This window comes from Ostrea edulis, chromosome 9 (assembly GCF_947568905.1).
Source record: "Ostrea edulis chromosome 9, xbOstEdul1.1, whole genome shotgun sequence".
Taxonomy (NCBI): Eukaryota; Metazoa; Mollusca; class Bivalvia; order Ostreida; family Ostreidae; genus Ostrea; species Ostrea edulis.
In genome coordinates this window covers 23,060,530-23,080,376 of record NC_079172.1, presented here as the reverse complement: position 1 = coordinate 23,080,376, position 19,847 = coordinate 23,060,530, and the positions used below count along the sequence as shown (strand labels likewise).

General features: G+C 34.1%; 1 protein-coding gene across 3 annotated transcripts in view; it reads right to left on the bottom strand.

The window, feature by feature from the left end:
* Positions 1–208: 208 nt before the first annotated feature.
* Positions 209–19,847, bottom strand: part of LOC125659325 (UDP-glucose:glycoprotein glucosyltransferase 1-like) — a 48,823-nt gene continuing 29,184 nt past the window's right edge. For 2 of the 3 annotated variants that reach the window (XM_056148873.1, XM_056148872.1), the window contains exons 23-40: positions 19,717–19,847; positions 18,539–18,634; positions 17,896–17,998; positions 17,688–17,767; positions 17,283–17,472; positions 16,466–16,517; positions 14,865–14,971; positions 14,525–14,610; positions 13,908–13,992; positions 13,729–13,811; positions 12,980–13,066; positions 11,377–11,461; positions 11,168–11,277; positions 9,584–9,656; positions 7,722–7,825; positions 5,574–5,630; positions 5,108–5,339; positions 209–4,330 (exon numbers count right to left, since the gene is read on the bottom strand). In XM_056148873.1, the coding sequence (XP_056004848.1) occupies positions 4,067–4,330; positions 5,108–5,339; positions 5,574–5,630; positions 7,722–7,825; positions 9,584–9,656; positions 11,168–11,277; positions 11,377–11,461; positions 12,980–13,066; positions 13,729–13,811; positions 13,908–13,992; positions 14,525–14,610; positions 14,865–14,971; positions 16,466–16,517; positions 17,283–17,472; positions 17,688–17,767; positions 17,896–17,998; positions 18,539–18,634; positions 19,717–19,847 (2,025 nt within the window). In that variant the 3' untranslated portion in view covers positions 209–4,066. The remainder of the gene's footprint in view (positions 4,331–5,107; positions 5,340–5,573; positions 5,631–7,721; positions 7,826–9,583; positions 9,657–11,167; positions 11,278–11,376; positions 11,462–12,979; positions 13,067–13,728; positions 13,812–13,907; positions 13,993–14,524; positions 14,611–14,864; positions 14,972–16,465; positions 16,518–17,282; positions 17,473–17,687; positions 17,768–17,895; positions 17,999–18,538; positions 18,635–19,716) is intronic. The other variant, XM_056148874.1, reaches the window with a different exon arrangement.

Sequence of the window (19,847 nt, the reverse complement as noted above, 5' to 3'; positions counted from 1 at the left end):
TCAAGAATATACTTCTGACTAGTACAGTACTTTTAATCAGCTTTGTGATATTTTATCACACACGCACATATATATAAGACCTATGATGACCAACAATATGGACATTGAAAATTGTCGAATTTTCGGGAAAACCCATTTCTTCCTCAGATCAAACATAGCATGGTTGTTTTTTGTTCTTCTTTAGGACAGAGAACACAACAAGACTCCAGGTTTTATACAAAATAAATTTATTGACAGTCAACATACAAAAACCTGCTCTTTCATACCATCATCAAATGAGCCACGTGTGGTCTTACTGTTATACAGTAAAACATGACTATAGCGAAGTGCTAGGGACAAACAAATCTGTCTCATTATAGACATAATTTGTTACATCCAATAGGTTCATAATATGTTTTATAACTACAGGGAATGAAAATGACTTCGCTGTAAGTGTGAATTCATTATAAGAGTGTTTGTTGTAAACATGTTATACTGTAGTCAAACTTATAATGTCCAAAACGCCGTCTGCAGTGTACCAGCGCACAATTTACCAGAATGAATAATATTAATATCCATTGCTGATAAAGCAGGTCCTAGTAAGGAAGAAAACTTGGCATTATTTAGAGAGTATGCAACGACTTTTGACTGGCGAGAAGTTTCAAATAATCATGAAAAGGAGAATACTTGTTACTGTATTTTCAGGAAATATGCATATATTCCAATGTGTGAAGTATTTCAGCAATTAAATTAATCTTACAAATCTTGCATCTATCATCCTGCAGTTGTTACTATGATAAGCAGGAATAAGTCATTGCAAATAAATTTACATCATAAAATGAATAATAAAAAAAAATCAATTATAATTTACAGTTCTCTAGAAAAGTAAACATTAGTGAGAAATTAGTTGTGATTTCAAATGTATATGACCTAAAATTTCATGCAGAATTCAGAAACTTGTACCTGTTTCAAACATACTGCGGAAAATTCTGTAAAAGCATTCAAGTAATATGAAATATTAAGATTGTTTTGGCAATAAATATGTAACAGTCTTTTTCTACATACATATGGCATTCAGCTATAATGTGGGACACACTATCATTTCCACATAATGATACATCCCAAAAAAAGCCCCCAAAATATGTTACATTTATGTTATAGTTACCCCTCCAACAAGTCAACTAACAGCACTAGCACCCCATGCAACAAAACAATTAAGTCACAATTTGCAAAGCACCGAATACACCACATATAAATTATCACATGGCAATTTCTATATTGCATCTTATATCAGCCGTTGGCCATTTTTGATTATCCTGAGAACTGTAAGGTCCAATGGCCAATATAAAGTGACCAAGGGTCGATATAAAGTGACAGAGGGCTGATGTAAAATGACTGAGAGCTGATATAAAGTGGCCGAGGGCTGACATAAGTGACCAAGGGCTGATATGAAATGACCGAGGGCTGATAAAGAGTGACTGAGGGCTGATATAAGATCCCATATAAAAATGCCATGTCATCATTTTTATATCTTATGCTTAGAGAAAACATACTGTAGCTTGCTTATTTTACGCGAGTACTTATTATCACGAAATCACTCATGGACGTCAAATAGTGAAAAAATAAATTCGCGAGTGCTCTGTTGATCCAAGTGTTTTTGCATGTATCCTAGCAACATAAAAATAAAAGTGAGATAGCTTTTTTTGCGAGTGATGTTTCTTGCAAAATTACGCGATAATAAATTCCTCGCGTGTATTTAGGTATCTACAGTATAAATACAATATACTATATATTTCATTAATTCAATATATTGTTTGAAATAAATGAAGAAATAACAAAAAAAAAACTAAAAAATAAATAAATATCAATTTCATTTGAAAATAATGGTAACATTTCTTCTAATGCAATGAAGCCCCCTTGAACATACAAACAGGCCTGCCCTTGTAGTTTTGGTGACAATATTTAGGAATTATACTGATTGTGACATCATAACATTATGTTATTGCGTAAAAGATTAACTTCACAACACCTACAACAATGAAAATTTGAAAGATGTGTATTATAAAATGTTGCCGGAAAAGGGTGTATAAAATTCTTTATCAAAACCAGGCAACACACTTTTCAATATTTTTTGCTTAAAACAAATAGGGCACAAAACAGTATATTTTCTATAAGTATATGATATATAATTATATTTTATTTCCCTATATCTACCGTCTACACCCATTTCACAATCTTTAATAGTTTTTGTTGCAAGTGGCAATGTATTTTAACAAAACACTACACAAAATATAACAACAAACATGTGCAGTCACATGATGCTGGAAATTGACATCAGATGTATATTTCTCAAGTTCATCATATTAACTCATTCACGCATTACTTAAATGGAAATTGCACTAAAAATTCACTTTAACTACACTTGCTCATACTTTCCTCGCACACCTCACTGCAATCTTCCAGATACATGTCTATACATCACAATCACCAAAGAAAAAGGTAGAACATTCACTGTAGTTTGAAAATTCAGCATATCAAGATTATTCTTTTTTAAATTACTGGTATTGAAGGTAAAACTCTTTATCTAACACTATTGTCACTTAATTACCTCAAGAGTTTTTGTGGAACAGGAATTATTGATCCTTTACTATGAATGTAAAATTCTCCATTCGTTAATGGTAAATAATGATCTTTAAATGATATAAACATATCCAAAATCAATAGATCATTACAAGAATTAATGGCTGATGGTTCGTAAGTTATGTCAATTTTGGTCCTTATGAAATGAGGAACTTCGACATTAAATATCACTAGGTGCTGTACCATTGCTATAATTCATCATGTAAATGCAATTTGGATCCTGAAACAAAAGAAATAAAATTGATTAATTATTGGGAGATACTGAGAAAATATTACCTTATCTTACAGGTATTAGCCTCTTAAAGGTAAATAGAAATATATTCCATATCCAAGACAAATACATAGTTAATATATAGAGAACATTCAATCAGTATTTAACCAGTAAATGATGTGTAATCAGAAATATTCTAGATTTTGTGATATCCATATTTCATCTTAACACTAAGTACGAGGTAACGAATCAATAGCCCTTGACTTGTGGAGATATCGCGTATCTTTTCACAATCTTCTCTATTAATTAAAGTACGAGGTAACAAATCAATAGCCCTTGACTTGTGGAGATGTCACATATCTTTTCACAATCCTCTCCTTTTGCTTCTAAGGAGGTACATGTATATGTATAACCAATTTTTAAAAATTGTTATAAATAAAAACTACAGGATAAATGTCACAAAGCACTGGTTTTGAGAAATGAAAAGTTTGCCTTGTATACCAAAATAAAGCAGTAATTATTATTAAACCCCCTGAAGGACTCAACATATGATCTAAAACTGTAGATTGCCAGTCTACAACACTTTCACTCAGTTACAACAAAACACAAGTGAACAGAAAGTTACTGGTAAAAAGATGGAATAAAATTACAGTATTATCTAATCAATTCAAAGTACAGGTTTTTCTCACTTTATTTGGTGAACCTGAATCTGTATAATTTGGACAGATCTTTAAGTCGTAACTTGTACAGACATATAATTCTATCGACTACTTCTCTGTATAATTTGAACAGATCTTTAAGTCATTGTAACTTGTACAGTAAGTATGTACATGTACAATTCTTGTGTGATTTATATGCTGTTTGAACAATTATTGTATGTGTTAATTTGGCGGTATGGTTTTAAAATGAATTATGTTTATGTACACCTGGTTTTTAAAAGGAAAACTTTCCTATTTTGTACCATTCATTCGTTATTTTCTAGCAAATTAAGTTCCTACAGTAGTTTATTTGATTTTAGATAATTTCAGTTAATTTAACCAAAAGGAGCGCAAAATTATAATCTGTAAAACATTCATTTAATGATCTCCTTTCTAATCAATAATTAAGGCAATAGTGTAGGCATTGTTTGCTGCCTAATCCTTATTATGCTATTCATAATAAAATACTGTTTAAATTATCTGATTTCTAATGTTCTTAACTTTGTTTTTTTTCGAGTGTACCTTATAACTCAAATTTTCAAGGTTGTTGGTTTATACATCTGTCCAAACTATTAAGTACATATGGTAGTGAAACCATGGTGACGAGGAATGACCTTGAGGTGAAAACCTTACCTATTTTTGCTTCATCTATATTGGGCGGCTCGTACTCTACTTGGATTCGTGTGTTCGTCTTATATACTTTGTCCCACAGTACTTTTACTTCGTAATCGTATTCTTTCCACTCAGGCAATATACGCAACGCTGCTTTCAGCTTGGGTTCCTTTGTTAAAGGATTATTGCACTGAAAAAAAAAAAAACACAGCCCAAATTCATTTCATTTCATTCGACAATCTAGATTATGTTTGATACTGATGACAGGTTAGAGGATTTTTAGAAAGGAATATAATTATTTTGACCCGATAACACTGAAATAAACTACAACATAAATCTTACAGATTTAATAATTTTGAACTTATGAGCTAGGCATGTATATTGAAATGCTTCGGACAATGAAAGGAAGAGATTGAACAACGAGCAAAATACAATGTCACTAAGAGCAAAGGACATCATTCAGTACCACCATATCTTTCTATCCCCTCACAAAGAAAATCACTTCTCTTAACCTACATGTAATACACACACTGTGATACAACAGTCTGCTTTCACGGTAAATCATCAGTGTGAACTGCTACACTATATTGCTCTACAAGATCTTATTCTTTATCATAATGATTAATCTTAGCTCTATTTCTTGCTAACATATAACATTTTATAATTCTGAGATTGCGGGTATAGGTGATTTTTTAAGACTGTAAAGCATGTAACGATAAATGTCTGATTTATATAGGGAGTTCCATCAATGTTTGTATACAGTAAAACACAGATATAATGAATAATGAAAGCCCAGTGAAGAACAGTTCTTTATAACCAAACTTCGTTATATCCAGTAACATTTTTGTTATTTTTGTATCATAGGGAAATAAATATTACTTCACAATAAGCATAGATTCATTATAAACATATTCATTATAAGCGTGTTTTACTGTAATTATAATCGGTTAATTCATGGATCACTGACCAGATCTATAGTTTTGGCTGTTTTTTTCGACTCGTCGCTGCACCACGTCTCGCACCACAACCAGTCCTGCGGTAGTGATTTGATGGACACCTGGTGTATCATATTGTTTGGCAGATCCTGGTCCAAGTTTGACAAACTGTTTGGATCCTGGGATAGTCCCTGGTACTGACCTCTGAGACGGTCCCCAGCCGCAATACGTCGGAACTTTTTGAGATCCACGACATACAAAGCACTGTTTAAACCCAGAGAGTGTGTTACAATACATGAATATATACATTAAATCATTTGTTAGATTCACACTGTACTAAAAACAATAACTCCAGCTTCTCTAAATTCAAAGTTTGTTTGAAGGTCAACATCACGACTCCAAGATCAATGCTTTTAGGACTTTTCTAGGTAAATCAAGTTTGGTGGTGGCTGGGGAGGGTGGGGGTGCTATTGATTCAATGGTTAAATTTCAGATTACCTGATGTGATACTCTCTTCCAGCTAAATGACTAGCCCAATAACCAGATTTCCAAAATCTGAAAATACATTACATCAATTCAAAATTATACCACACAGCTGATACATCAATTCAAAATTATACCACACACCATATAGTTGTTTACTGAATCATTCAGGTTCATCTCTAGTCCGTAACTTACTACCACCAGAGTTCACATCTATAGAGTAGTGTACAGTCTATAGTGAGTAGTGTACAGTCTATAGTGAGTAGTGTACAGTCTATAGCGAGTAGTGTACAGTCTATAGTGTACAGCCTATAGTGAGTAGTGTACAGTCTATAGTGAGTAGTGTACAGTCTATAGTGAGTAGTGTACAGTCTATAGTGAGTAGTGTACAGTCTATAGTGTACAGCCTATAGTGAGTAGTGTACAGTCTATAGTGAGTAGTGTACAGTCTATAGTGAGTAGTGTACAGTCTATAGTGTACAGTCTATAGTGAGTAGTGTACAGTCTATAGTGTACAGCCTATAGTGAGTAGTGTACAGTCTATAGTGAGTAGTGTACAGTCTATAGTGAGTAGTGTACAGTCTATAGTGAGTAGTGTACAGCCTATAGTGAGTAGTGTACAGTCTATAGTGAGTAGTGTACAGTCTATAGTGAGAAGTGTACAGTCTATAGTGTACAGTCTATAGTGAGTAGTGTACAGTCTATAGTGTACAGCCTATAGTGAGTAGTGTACAGTCTATAGTGAGTAGTGTACAGTCTATAGTGAGTAGTGTACAGTCTATAGTGTACAGTCTATAGTGAGTAGTGTACAGTCTATAGTGAGTAGTGTACAGTCTATAGTGTACAGTCTATAGTGAGTAGTGTACAGTCTATAGTGAGTAGTGTACAGTCTATAGTGAGTAGTGTACAGCCTATAGTGAGTAGTGTACAGTCTATAGTGAGTAGTGTACAGTCTATAGTGAGTAGTGTACAGTCTATAGTGTACAGTCTATAGTGAGTAGTGTACAGTCTATAGTGAGTAGTGTACAGCCTATAGTGTACAGTCTATAGTGAGTAGTGTACAGTCTATAGTGTACAGTCTATAGTGAGTAGTGTACAGTCTATAGTGAGTAGTGTACAGTTTATAGTGAGTAGTGTACAGTCTATAGTGAGTAGTGTACAGTTTATAGTGTACAGTCTATAGTGAGTAGTGTACAGCCTATAGTGTACAGTCTATAGTGAGTAGTGTACAGTCTATAGTGTACAGTCTATAGTGAGTAGTGTACAGTCTATAGTGAGTAGTGTACAGTCTATAGTGAGTAGTGTACAGTCTATAGTGAGTAGTGTACAGTCTATAGTGTACAGCCTATAGTGAGTGGTGTACAGCCTATAGTGAGTAGTGTACAGTCTATAGTGAGTAGTGTACAGTCTATAGTGAGTAGTGTACAGTCTATAGTGAGTAGTGTACAGTCTATAGTGTACAGTCTATAGTGTACAGTCTATAGTGAGTAGTGTACAGTCTATAGTGAGTAGTGTACAGTCTATAGTGTACAGCCTATAGTGAGTAGTGTACAGTCTATAGTGTACAGTCTATAGTGAGTAGTGTACAGTATATAGTGAGTAGTGTACAGTCTATAGTGAGTAGTGTACAGTCTATAGTGTACAGTCTATAGTGAGTAGTGTACAGTCTATAGTGAGTAGTGTACAGTCTATAGTGAGTAGTGTACAGTCTATAGTGTACAGTCTATAGTGAGTAGTGTACAGTTTATAGTGAGTAGTGTACAGTCTATAGTGTACAGTCTATAGTGAGTAGTGTACAGTCTATAGTGTACAGTCTATAGTAAGTAGTGTACAGTCTATAGTGAGTAGTGTACAGTTTATAGTGAGTAGTGTACAGTCTATAGTGTACAGTCTATAGTGAGTAGTGCACAGCCTATAGTGAGTAGTGTACAGTTTATAGTGAGTAGTGTACAGTCTATAGTGAGTAGTGTACAGTCTATAGTGAGTAGTGTACAGTCTATAGTGTACAGTCTATAGTGAGTAGTATACAGTCTATAGTGAGTAGTGTACAGTCTATAGTGAGTAGTGTACAGTCTATAATGAGTAGTGTACAGTCTATAGTGAGTAGTGTAAGGACACAAAACAATGTTACACACACGTTTTCAGAAACCTCAGTTGCAATACCTGAATCCATCCATTTCTTTCCTGCTAGAACAAAATGGTGTGTATCCATAGGGGGCACCCTGAAGGTCAAGGTCATTCAACTCTTGTAAATCTGTCCTGACAACCTACAGTAAAAAAAAACAATAAATAGTTTAACAGACACTGCTGTACTCTCTTTGAGTGGGGCAGATTTTAAAGACTGCAAGTTACATGCATAAATGGAGCACGAGATGCCTTAAAATACCTGCATACACTGTACCTAAATTATTGATAAACTTGAAGGACCTCAATCGTTAACTCTTTATTCCCACCTACATTTTCTATTTGCATATTCAAAACTATGTTGCAGTTTTTCAACTTTGGTTTTGTTTAATGCAAAGAGGGATGTATTATCAAATGTTTAATACATCTGATGTAAGTGTCAATCAATTAAATTAATACTTAAGGACTGAAGCTAATTTTGACCTATGCTATACGATATAATGTAACTTGGTGCAGTTTACGCTTTATAATCCGCAAAGCGGAGTTTCTACCATTAATATTTTGTGTATTTACAAGTAAAAAAAAATATATACGCCTTGTTTAAAATCAAGAAAAAAAGTCAAACAAACGTATTTCATTGTGCATGTTTTGTTTCGTTGATTTTCTATTTTTATAGAAGGCCTACAACTTAACGGTGCTACGATGTAAAAAAAAAAAAAAAAAAAAAAAGTAGTGCCATTTGGGTTGTCGAGGGGGTGTGTTCCCATACCAAGTTTCATTATACAATGTAAACTAAAAATTTTGCTCAGCCAATCAAAATGCATGTTACAAGTAAATTCAAATCACTCTTAATTACAACATGTTTTGTTTAGGGGGTAACAAATTTTGACCACTGAAATTATGCTCTATAGAATTTCTCCCCAATTTTTTGTATATTGATCACTATCATATGTTCAACTTCTGTAAAATGGTCCTTATGAGATGCTACTATAAAAAGTAACTGTTTATTGGCATTTATTGGGTAATAGGATTTTAGAAACTCCTACATTCCAACCTAACCCGTGGATATGGGGTATATTATAGGTATGTAAATTTAACAGTACCCATAAAACAAGCACTCACAAATAAAGGAAGAAGAAAGGAGGTAAGTAAGAATGAAAGTGTAGCAATACTCTGGCTACATAATCTTTATACAATAAGTCAGGCCAAAGTTTAAAGGCATAGCACACAGTCATATAATGACAGCCTTTTGCATGTAATTTATTAAATTGTGTACTTGACAATGTAACAATATTTATACATATAGCATCATAAATTTATAAAATTTTATCTTTAATTATTGTTTTTATTCAATTTGAAATTGGGTAGTGGTTGGCCATTCTCAACATACTTTAGTCTATAAACAGACACCCTGCCAATCAAAAACTCCTTTGGACTGAATTTTCTAAATAACAATATTTATTACTTAGAGAAAGGTTTTCTTGGTTTATGGAGTGGGGTGGGGAGAAGGTGTGTGTGTCTTTTTTAAAAATCCGTTTTCCATTGATTTCCATAGTAAAAGATTCGAGTTTTACTAAAATTATAGAGTTATTATAGAGTTATTATTAGGAATTATAAATCCTATTTATCACCAAATATCAATTTAAAATTAAAGAAATTTTTGAAAGTTATTTTTGAGGTAAGTGGCTATCAAGAGTTAGCATTCAGGGTCCTTTACCAAGTTCACTTTTTATTTACATCTTCATAAGAGAAAATTTTATTCCCCTGTAGTGGTAAAAAAAAAAATTGGCAAGGGGTTCATGCAACAAACGTATTGTGTATATTACATAGAAGTTAATTTACACTTAAACAGCTGATCCACTGACAATTCTTTAATCTAATGAGTTTTACGTCAACCTTACCTGATCAGCATCCACAAATATGAACTTCTTAACACCCAAGGGAAATAACACATCCAAGAACAGGATTTTATATCTACAAAAGGAAGTATCCTTTATCATTCAATTTAGATCATCACCAGAGTTTATCTTTTAGATAGGAATAGATATTGACAATATTCATAATCAGAAATTATGAAGTTATGTGCGTGCTGGCAAAAAAATAAAAAAATAAAAACAAATACCACTTGCATCACATGCCTCCTTAAAGAGTTTACATGACAATATTACCCTTGACAACACCAGTCAGATTTTTAGGGTTTCCAAAGCGACAGGAGTATGATGCCTAGTCATTTAAATCTTATAAAGGGGTATAACACATTGTCATAATGGCTGATAAGCAATAGAAACATCTAACAGTTTAGTTCTGTGGGTTAACGCGTCAGGCTGATAAGGTATAGAAATATCTAACAGTTTAGTTCCGTGGGTTAATACGTCAGGCTGATAAGATCACGAGTCCGAATTCCCAGGTGACTCTTCAGTAAAAATGTATTTTTTTCACTACATAAGGTAAATATGAAAGTGTTCAATTTCAAAATATTATTGCATGTATTTTCTGGTTTCCATTGATAACAATTTTTTTCCCTGGGATCTTTGACCTCCCTTACCACACCATGCATTCTGAATTAGGAGGGAGTTTTAGTACATTCAAATGAACAGCTAGATTTATTTCATCAATACACTGAATTTATAGCATTATCTACCGTTTCTTTCTGTATCAACACTTGTTTTGTTCCATAAGCTCATCTGACAGAGGATATGTTTATGTGTGAGAGCAGTTCATCATCCTAGGTTTATAGTAGGTCTATAGTACCTGTTGTGATTTTTATGTTATCTAAGGGAGACAACTCCTACGTCCATGTTTCAAAATTTCCTTTGTTTTAATAATGACTGACTTTCTTTTGAAACTTCAATGAAAATATAGATATCAGCAATGCATGTACACCCCTTTCAATTTGGTTGCCTAGCTGGGTAGTTCAGTCGGTTAACATGTCCACAGCTGATCTGTTGATCGTGAGTGTAAGTCCAGCAGGGGTTTCACTTTCCCCCCAAATTACTTTCTACTGAAACTGCATTTTTTGACTAAATAAGGTAAATTTGAAAGTTTTGAATTTCAAATGACTATTGTACATATCCTTGACTTTCCATTCTCCCTATCAGTGAGATTTCTATGGTGTGTTAATCCTCCTTACAATCCATACGCTGTCCCTTTCTTTAATTTTTAGAAAACATGATCCCTACACCATTACCTTAAAAACCTACCCAAACATAAAAATCTACATCCATCATCAACCAAAAAAATATAAATCTTAAGAATTGGCAGTCCCACCTCTACCCCCTCCTAGGTCACTTTAGTCGGAAAAGCCATGGCAATAGGTATAATTGAAATGATAAAAAATACATAAATTTCATTAGTAAATATTCCTAAAATACAAGTCTTATTTTCCAAAAAAAAAAAAATATCAATCTATTCTTATGTATACAAAGACTACCTAATGATTTAAAGTTTTCTATAAGAGTGTGAAATATACTGCCATAAGTTCTTACCCCCACATCACTCTCTGTTTCTCTTTCTGCTGATTTAACCACCTGGGCCATTTATACTGCACAAGCTCATACTCAAAGCCGTACTCTTTGGCCATTTTTGGTATAAAATCCTGAAGGAGTAAAAGCAGACCATATTACATGTACAAGCATTGTGTATAACACATTCTAAGTTTTGAAACATTTTCCAGAAGCATGTTGCACTTGCCTACCTTAAAAGAGGGTGATAAATAATTCTTTAAAAACCAAAATTTCACTTTGGACTCTGTGTGCTTTAACACACTCAACATCATGATTCTGTAAATGAAAACAAGGTTACAATCACTCAACATCATAATTCTATAAAGAAAACAAGGTTACAATCACTCAACATCATAATTCTGTAAAAGAAAACAAGGTTACAATCACTCAACATCATAATTCTGTAAAAGAAAACAAGGTTACAATCACTCAACATCATAATTCTGTAAAAGAAAACAAGGTTACAATCACTCAACATCATAATTCTGTAAAAGAAAACAAGGTTACAATCACTCAACACCCTAACCCTAACACACAAATAATAAAAACACCCAAATATTTACATTAATTACAATCGCTCCAACACAAATAATAAGAAATTCTACAAAAATCTCACAACTTTCCAAAAAAAAATCTCAATATAGATGTAAGAAAATCTCAGTATAGATGTAAGCAAATCTCAGTATAGATGTAAGAAAATCTCAATGTAGATGTAAGAAAATCTCAGTATAGATGTAAGAAAATCTCAATGTAGATGTAAGAAAATCTCAATGTAGATGTAAGAAAATCTCAGTATAGATGTAAGAAAATCTCAATATAGATGTAAGAAAATCTCAGTATAGATGCAAGAAAATCTCAAATTGAATATAGATGTAAGAAAATCTCAGTATAGATGTAAGAAAATCAATATAGGCACCCAGGGATGCATGAGCCGAGTTGCATGGGATACATTGTAAAGTCAGGAATGATGTGGCATATTCATAATTGTGAAGAACTAATTTCAGTTTTAAACTTTTCGACTTACTGTCCAGAAACCATATTTGTCTGAAGTTTTCAATCTATTTTCGGTCACTGTGACCTAGACCTTTTTTCTCCAAAATCAATCGAGGCCTTGTTTTGCTGGTATCCAACAATATATCCAAGTTTCATTTGATTCAAATTAAAAATTTTCGAGTTTTCCTCATGAAACCAAATTTTTTTTTTAATTTTAAATCTATTTTCGGTCACTGTGACCTTGACCTTTGACCTATTTTCTCCAAAATCAATTGGGATCTTCCTTACCTGGTACATAATAATATCTTTAACTATCATTTGATTCGGATTTAAACTTTCTGAGTTATCATCCGGAAACCAAATTTTCCTGAAATTTTCATTCTATTTTCGGTCACTGTGATCTTGACCTTTGACTATTTTTCTCCAAAATTAATAGGGGTCTTCCTTACCTGGTACCCAACAATATATCAAAGTTTCATCTGATTAGATTGTAAACGTTTCGCGTTATCATCCGGAAACCAATTGTTGATGCCCGCCCGTCCGCATCACCAAACCAATAGCCGAGTTCAACTTTGTTGCAACTCGACTAAAAATCTCAGTATAGATCCAAGAAAATCTCAGTATAGATGTAAAAAATCTCAGTATAGATGTAAGAAAATCTCAATATAGATGTAAGCAAATCTCAGTATAGATGTAAGAAAATCTCAGTATAGATGTAAGAAAATCCGAGACACCTGATGGAAGCAATTTTGAATACAACAAATAAATGTTAAGGAATAAAATAATTTATCATCATCATACCTCATAAGTCTTTCATACATGTGGCCTGAGGCTAGGGAGAAAATGTTCAAAATTTTTTCTTCTGTTTCTTCTTTTGGTTTAAATGAACTGAAAATGAAACACAAAAAACCATTGGTATGAAGTATTCAGTTTTGATGTTAAAGAGCAAAAATAAAAAAACCCCAAAAAAACCACCCACTGACAATACATCATAGTGTGTAATACATCACTAAAGATAAACAGAGACATGGAATCCCAAACCGTCCCACAATACCTTGTTAACATTTGTTGGTTGAATATTGTTTAACGGTCCTTTCCAGAATTTTTAACTCATATGGAGACGTCACCATTGCCGGTGAAGGTCTGCAAAATTTAGGCCTATGCTCGGTGCTTACAGTCTTTGAGCAAGGAGGGATCTTTATCAGGCCACACCTGCTGTGACAAGGGACCTCAGTTTTTGCAGTCTTATCCAAAGGACAAACCCCATTTAGTTACCTCTTATAACAAGCCAGGGGTATTGAGGACCTATTCTAAGCCGCATCTCCACAGGATACCTTGTTACGGAATCCCAAACACTCGCATTATACCTTATAGAATCCCATAAAATCCCACCATACCTTGATAGGGATTCCCAAACACTCCCACAATATCCCAAACAGTCTCACAACACCTTTTTGGGAATCCCAAACAGTCCCACTATACCTTGCAAACTAATCCCAATCTCACAGTCATACAATATCTCGATATGGAATCTCACAGTCATACAATACCTCGATATGGAATCCCAAATACTCTTGTCATCATCTTCATCCTTCAACAGTTGTTCCATCATTTTATCCTTCTTTTTCTCCACCTTAAAACATTACATATTCTCTATCACTCAGTCAAACTGCTCATTTCATTTCTTCTACTACAGTAGATGTTATCTAACTGTCAATCAGGACATTACCTTGACCCGAATAATTTTACTCTTGAAGCTATTCATAGACACCACCACATCATCCGATCCTTCAGGAGTATCTGTCAACTCATGCCTGTCCAAAACAAACAACGAAGCTTGTCAGAGCTATCTCACCACAGAAATTCATGGTCATATTCTATACACAGGCAATTGTGTTTAAAGTTAACATCAAATGACTCTATTATTACTCTAATGTTAAATTCGCGTTAATTTGATATTAAATTAACATTTAATTGGCTGGATATAGATACATGTAGTAACATGGATAAGAGATATTTCTACATCTGATAGAGAATTTCAATCTCTCTCACAATAGATCCACCCAACAGTTGTCAGACTCTTCTTTCACCTGGTTGTCCAAATATGGCAAAGGAAAAGCCTAGATGTAGTTATTTTGTAACAGTGGGAATGTGTACGTTTTGTGGTAGAGAAGATTTATGACATTCCCTGCAATGTTGTAGATATCTCTTGACTGGCCCTCTCAAAGGTTAAGACTAACCCTGCAATGTTGTAAATGTCTCTTGACCGGCCCTCTCTAAGGTTAAGACTAACCCTGCAATGTTGTAAATGTCTCTTGACAGGCCCTCTCTAAGGTTAAGACTTACCCTGCAATGTTGTAAATGTCTCTTGACCGGCCCTCTCTAAGGTTCAGGAACCACACTCCCGGGTTAGCTTTCAGCTGGAAGTAGCCCTTGTAGAAAAGAAAATTTCGTTGAATCTTTTGACCTGACAGTTTTGAAATAATTTATATTGAAGGAATAAAGACATCTACAATATACTGTGTGTCATATTACTTGTAATGTGACTAAAAATGTGACACATCATACCTTTAACGTACCTATAATGTGACTAAAAATTGGGTGACATCATACCTTTAACTTTGACCTGTGGTATACTTATAAATAAAGAGACAGACAGACAGACAATAAACAGACAACTGTTTACCAGATTCGCCATAACAATGGTGTCCACCAGTGGTTTAGATATATTAGTGCCCAGCGTAAACTGCAGACCGCGAGGCGGCTGACCCGAAGTAATGTCCGAACAATGACCTGTAGAAACAGTCAGGATATCAAAATACTTGTACATATAAATTCATTACACTGTAAAATATTTCCCAGAAAATTATATTCTACTCATCAAGAAATTTCTCATTATTTCTATAAATAAAATATCAATTTCTTTTACGACTAAAAGGGTAGTGAGCTGTATACATTGCCTAGATACAGATGGAAGTGTCTGAAATTCACTATCCACTTAACAAAAGTAACACAACATGTTCAAAAACAGAATTGCAGAAATAGCAAAATGTCTTTGACCTATTTATCCATGGACTGAACAATGATTAGAGATTTGTGACCTATACACATGTGTTTAAACTGCCAATTATTTATATCATCCATTAGATCAAGCCCTATCTGTCCACAGACCAAAAAGCATAATGCCCCCCAACTTTACAATAAGTCATAATGTCTCACCACTTTACAGTAAGTCATAATGCCCCACAGCTTTACAGTAAGTCATAATGTCTCACAACTTTACAGTAAGTCATAATGCCCCACAACTTTACAGTAAGTCATAATGTCTCACAACTTTACAGTAAGTCATAATGCCCCACAACTTTACAGTAAGTCATAATGTCTCACAACTTTACAGTAAGTCATAATGTCTCACAACTTTACAGTAAGTCATAATGCCCCACAGCTTTACAGTAAGTCATAATACCCCACAATTTTACAGTAAGTCATAATGCCCCACAACTTTACAGTAAGTCATAATACCCCACAACTTTACAATAAGTCATAATGCCCCACAACTTTACAGTAAGTCATAATACCCCACAACTTTACAGTAAGTCATAATGCCCCACAACTTTACAGTAAGTCATAATGTCTCACAACTTTACAGTAAGTCATAATGCCCCACATCTTTACAGTAAGTCATAATGCCCCACAACTTTACAGTAAGTCATAATGTCTCACAACTTTACAGTAAGTCATAATGTCTCACAACTTTACAGTAAGTCATAATGCCCCACATCTTTACAGTAAGTCATAATGCCCCACATCTTTACAGTAAGTCATAATGTCTCACAACTTTACAGTAAGTCATAATGCCCCACAACTTTACAGTAAGTCATAATGTCTCACAACTTTACAGTAAGTCATAATGCCCCACAGCTTTGCAGTAAGTCATAATGCCCCACAACTTTACAGTAAGTCATAATGTCTCACAACTTTACAGTAAGTCATAATGCCCCACAACTTTACAGTAAGTCATAATGTCTCACAACTTTACAGTAAGTCATAATGCCCCACAACTTCACAGTAAGTCATAATGCCCCACAACTTTACAGTAAGGTATAATGTCTCACAACTTTACAGTAAGTCATAATACCCCACAACTTTACAATAAGTCATAATGTCTCACAACTTTACAGAAAGGCATAACACCCTATATCTTTACAATAAAACATAATACTGTATAACTTATAAAATATTGTACACTTTAACTTTGATGGTGGAGTATAATAAAATATTATGTACCTTCCATTAAAATGTATTCCAGGGCAAATTCAGCATTCACTCCGCTCTCCACCTGCATAATGAAGAGTACTATTACAATGTATAATGACTGTATCCATGATAAACCACATCAAGAAAAGCACAGGTTAACTCAGATCTTATTCACAAAGTGAAGCAACACAGCATTTGGGGATACTTCTGAGAATGGAGTCTCTACAATGACGCTTTTCTTCTAGTTTTTTTTTTAAATAAGGCACTTGACATTACAAAAAATTCACATCCATTGAAATCATGCACCTAAGTATCAACATGTAATCACTATGAGGGAAGCCATGTGGATATTTAGTGTACAGTAGGTATGATATCAATAATATGTGATTTTTGTAATGCAATTTTAATATTGTAGTACATGTAGATTGAAATATCAGTAAACATATACATTTGTATGTACAATACACATCCAAATTAAAAACCTACAATTCTAAGGTTATTTCATTAAAAAATTGTATGCAATTACAGTCCTTTGCATTGATAAATTGTAATTGAAAAACTCACACATACCACATCACTTCCACACAAAAACATACCACATCACCACATCTCTTCCACAGAAACCTCCACACATACCACATCACCACATCTCTTCTACACAAAAACATACCACATCACCACATCTCTTCCACAGAAACCTCCACACATACCACATCTCTTCTACACAAAAACATACCACATCTCTTCTACAGAAACCTCGACACATACTACATCACCACATCTCTTCTACACAAAAACATACCACATCTCTTTCACAGAAACACCCATACATGAGAGATCACCTCACCTCCTCCATTAACAAATTGTCCAGATCATGGGCAGCCTTCACTGACTCAACAAGCCAGCTCTCTGGAGGATTGACCCCCAGGGTTAGGATCGATTTCTGAGGAAGGTCTGTAAATTTAGCCACTGGTCCAGTGGTCAAACTTCCATCAGGCTTGAAGTCCAGGTCAGGTTCCAGCACATAGCGATAGTAACTGTAAGGAAAGCAGTCATAATTCATATTTAACACGTGGAACAGAAAAGCCTCATACAATATTTAAGCAGCACATGAAAATATTAAACGTTACAGACTAGCCAACTGCAGAAACATGACAATTTTAATTGTTTTCATCACTTATCATAGTCACATGAAGACCATTAATGATGTTGACAATTTACACTCCAAACTCTACACGTATAATGAATTTACTTTTTGACAGGCAGTTCGGAGATCTTGTCTCGACAATTCATGTAGATCTTCACATCAACATTGACTACATCTCTCAGCACCTGAAATATTGTAATTAGTCTTCCTATGTTTAAGGCTCTCAATCCGTGTTGATCACGTATCACTAATTATCAACCAGCTCCAAAAAATGCAATACTGGTTTTTGAGAATTATTTTCGATACCACTCACCTTTATCATGGGTGCAATTTTCTGAGCTTCCTGTGAGACTGGGTCAAGGACAACCTCTATCTGGTATGCTGGGGAGTCTGGACTTGCAGGTAACTTTATTGCACTGAAAAATCATAGGTCACATTACATGTATACCATTTCAACAGTGTTCAAGGAAATTTCCAGAATGACCCTGTATATTTCATGCGAGTACTTAACATCTCAAAATGACTTGTAGACATCAAATCACGAGAACACGAATTTGCAATTGGTCTGTTGATCAAGAAATTTTACATGTATTTCAGCGAAATAAGAATATAATTTCATATTGCCAGTGGTGATTTTTGCTAAATTACGTGATAATAAATTATTATTATTATTATGTTTATTCAGATAAAGGCACGTTAGACAAAGAATAACAATTGACATGACACAATATCACATAAAATAACACATTCTATAAATAGTATCACATTTTGCATTTACAGTCACAGATTGGACTTTAAAATTGTCACAGCACTAGGCTCACTTAATAAACATATTAACATAAATACTGCCCTTTATCTTGGATAACCCAAAAAAGCCAACAGGCTTATTTCCATTGGGGTCCATTATAGGATACAAGAATTACTTGTGTATATATCAGAATCTACAGTATTCTTGCCTGTGCTGGTCCTTGAGTCCCGTTATCTCCTTCCTCTCTGTGGAGGCAGTTTTAGACGACAACAGTGAAGATATCTTCATGACCAAGTCACTTCCTCTGTCATATAAAATCATTTGCTTAGAAATAGGTCAAATGAGTATTATTTGGGAATCATGTATGGTCAGAAATATACTCCTACAAGAAGAGGCCTTGGTTAAGGTTCTATACCTCGACCTCGCTGAACATCCGTTACATTTCTAATATACACGGAACTCAACTTCAGTTGCATTAGGGCTGTTTGGTACACTGAAAATTTCAGTACATTGTGATTCTTGCTACTCGATTTAATGCACTGATTACAAATTCTAGGTTATGGTTCGGTTTAGATTTTAAATGCACCATAAACAACAAATATGGCGTCTGAGAGATGTGAAGAACATGTGGATTTTAATGCAACAGAGATTTAAATCACTACTGTGTTAGAATTTAGCATTTTCATCACTCAGATACCAACAAAATATGGTCCGCAAAATCATTGTATCTTATCTTTACATGACAACTGTAACATTTCTGTCAGTACTGGGGTGAAATCAACATCGTAGATACTGACACAGATTTAATACTTTGACAGTTGATACGAGAGAGAAGTAAATCAATAAAGAAGAGGTTTTCAAAGACTCCCAAATGATAGAATTGTTGAATTTTCACAAACAAATGAAAATAATATACATTTCAGATAATCTTTTATCTGTTTAATGATTCAAAAGATACACATTAATAGAACAAAATTTAACAGACTGTCAATGTTTTCTTTACAAAGTTATGAAGTTTACGAATTTACAATATGCAGTTGTAAATAGATATGATGTATACAAATGATGATATATAGTAACTCAAAATATATATACTACTCATTCTAAATGGTAATTTTTGTACTATCATTGGATAAATCACAGCTAACGTGAAACAAATCAAAATAAAAAGTTTAAAAACCACAGTGTTCTGAATCGAAACCGAATCGAATCGAGCTAATATCCTCAATCGTCCCAGCCTAAAGTTGCACGTGTTAAAAACTAGATATACATGTATATACTGCATATCAACATATAGTAAAAGTATCACTAAGAAACTTCTAGCTGATAGCTGGAACTAGAGTACCCAGAAACACTGCCTCTCCCCCCTCCCCTCCCATTTCTCACCGGTTTCCATTGATGCCCATCATCATCATCTGTGTCTTGATGCCCCTCGCCACATTCTGGTATTCCACCTTCGACAGCAAGTCTACATCTTCTGTCATGAAACGCTCATTTTCATCCAAAGGACCACACAC